The 1,292-nt window shown below is 74.5% G+C and overlaps 1 protein-coding gene across 1 annotated transcript in view; it reads right to left on the bottom strand.

Moving 5' to 3' along the window:
* The window catches only part of EMIHUDRAFT_458856 (hypothetical protein), a gene marked incomplete at both ends in the record, with an annotated part of 1,569 nt that extends 534 nt beyond the window's left edge, over positions 1-1,035 (bottom strand). The window contains 2 exons of the mRNA XM_005771331.1: positions 1-247; positions 553-1,035. Of these exons, the coding sequence (XP_005771388.1) occupies positions 1-247; positions 553-1,035 (730 nt within the window). The remainder of the gene's footprint in view (positions 248-552) is intronic.
* Between the last annotated feature and the right edge of the window lie 257 nt (positions 1,036-1,292).

The following is a 1,292-nucleotide window of genomic DNA, read 5'->3' as shown; positions in this document are numbered from 1 at the left end:
GCATGAGGACGAGGTAGGTGTCGTTGTGGGACGTGCGCAAGTACTGCACGATGTTGGGGTGGCGGAGCGACGCGCAGATCGCAACCTCGTTCTCCAGCTTCCGGAAGTCGGTGGTGCCGGCGATGAGAAGCTTCTTCGCCACGACGAGCAGCCCGTTGCGGCGCGACTCCCACAGCACCGCGTGCCCAAAGGCGCCCTGCCCGAGCACGCGCCGCTCGACGAAATCGCTCGCCTCGTGGTCGTCCACCTGTTCACAGCGCGAGCCGCGTGAAGGGCGGTGGCGGCCTCTCTCGCCAGCAGCGAGGGGAGCGGCGCTGCCGTCGCAAACAGGTTGTCTGTGGTGCGAAACGTCATCGGCGGCTCGGCGGCGCCGCCGCTCTTCGCCGAGTCCGGCGAGGCGGGCGAGAGGGGCGCGGCGGCGGGCGACGTGGCGGCGGAGGGAGGCGAGATGTCGCGATGGCGCGCCCCCGCCGCTACGGGCGGCTCGGCGGCGGCGCTCGCGGCGGCGGGTGACGGGGCTGCGCCCGACTCGGGGAGGCGCCTCCACGCCACCGGGTTGAAGTCTGGACCAGGGCTGGAGCTGTCCGGCGTGCGCGAGGGCGGCTGCGTCGAGGGCGGCTTCGGGCCGAGCGCGTGCAGCAGGCTGCCTCCCTCCACAAACTCCTGCACCTGGCCGAGGCCGGACATGCGGAAGAGCAGGTCCGCCTGCGATTGCGACGAGGCGGCCGGCCACGCGACGCCGAGCGAGTCGACTCGCTGACCCTCGCGGGAAAGCGGCCTCGCGGGGGAGAGCGAGCCGTCCCCTCCCGCCCCCTCCCTGCTCGGCGGCCGCCGCACCACGGCGGCGGCGGCGCGCAGCTCTCCGATCGTCGAGAAGGAGGCGGGCCTCAGCGGAGCGGCGGCCGGCGGGGACGCGACCGGGCGGTGCCGTGCGGGCAGCGCCTCCATCGAGAAGGACTTTCGCGAGTTGCTGGCCGAGCCGACCGCCGACGAGGAGGAAGAGAGGCAGATCGAGGCCGGAAGCGCGGCGCACATCCCCTTCTCCGAGCTCGCGGGAGATGACGGGCCCGCTGGCGCCGTCTTGGCGTCGCCCGTCCGCTGCTCCGGCGGCGCGCTCGCGCGCCGCCGCCTGCCCCGCAGCACGCCCGTCGCCGAGGCGAGCGCGGCGAGCGAGAGGAGCGTGCACAGCAGCGCGCACGCCTGCAGGATGGAGACGCGAAACGGAAGCAGCCGCGCGCCCGCCAGCGAGAGGAGCGAGACGAGTCTGCCCTCGCCGCCCTCCCGCCCTCGCC

The sequence above is a fragment of the Emiliania huxleyi genome, assembly GCF_000372725.1.
Source record: "Emiliania huxleyi CCMP1516 unplaced genomic scaffold EMIHUscaffold_389, whole genome shotgun sequence".
NCBI lineage: Eukaryota > Haptophyta > Isochrysidales > Noelaerhabdaceae > Emiliania > Emiliania huxleyi.
Note: the sequence above shows the minus strand (reverse complement) of the source record. Positions and strands in the feature narration are given on the sequence as shown.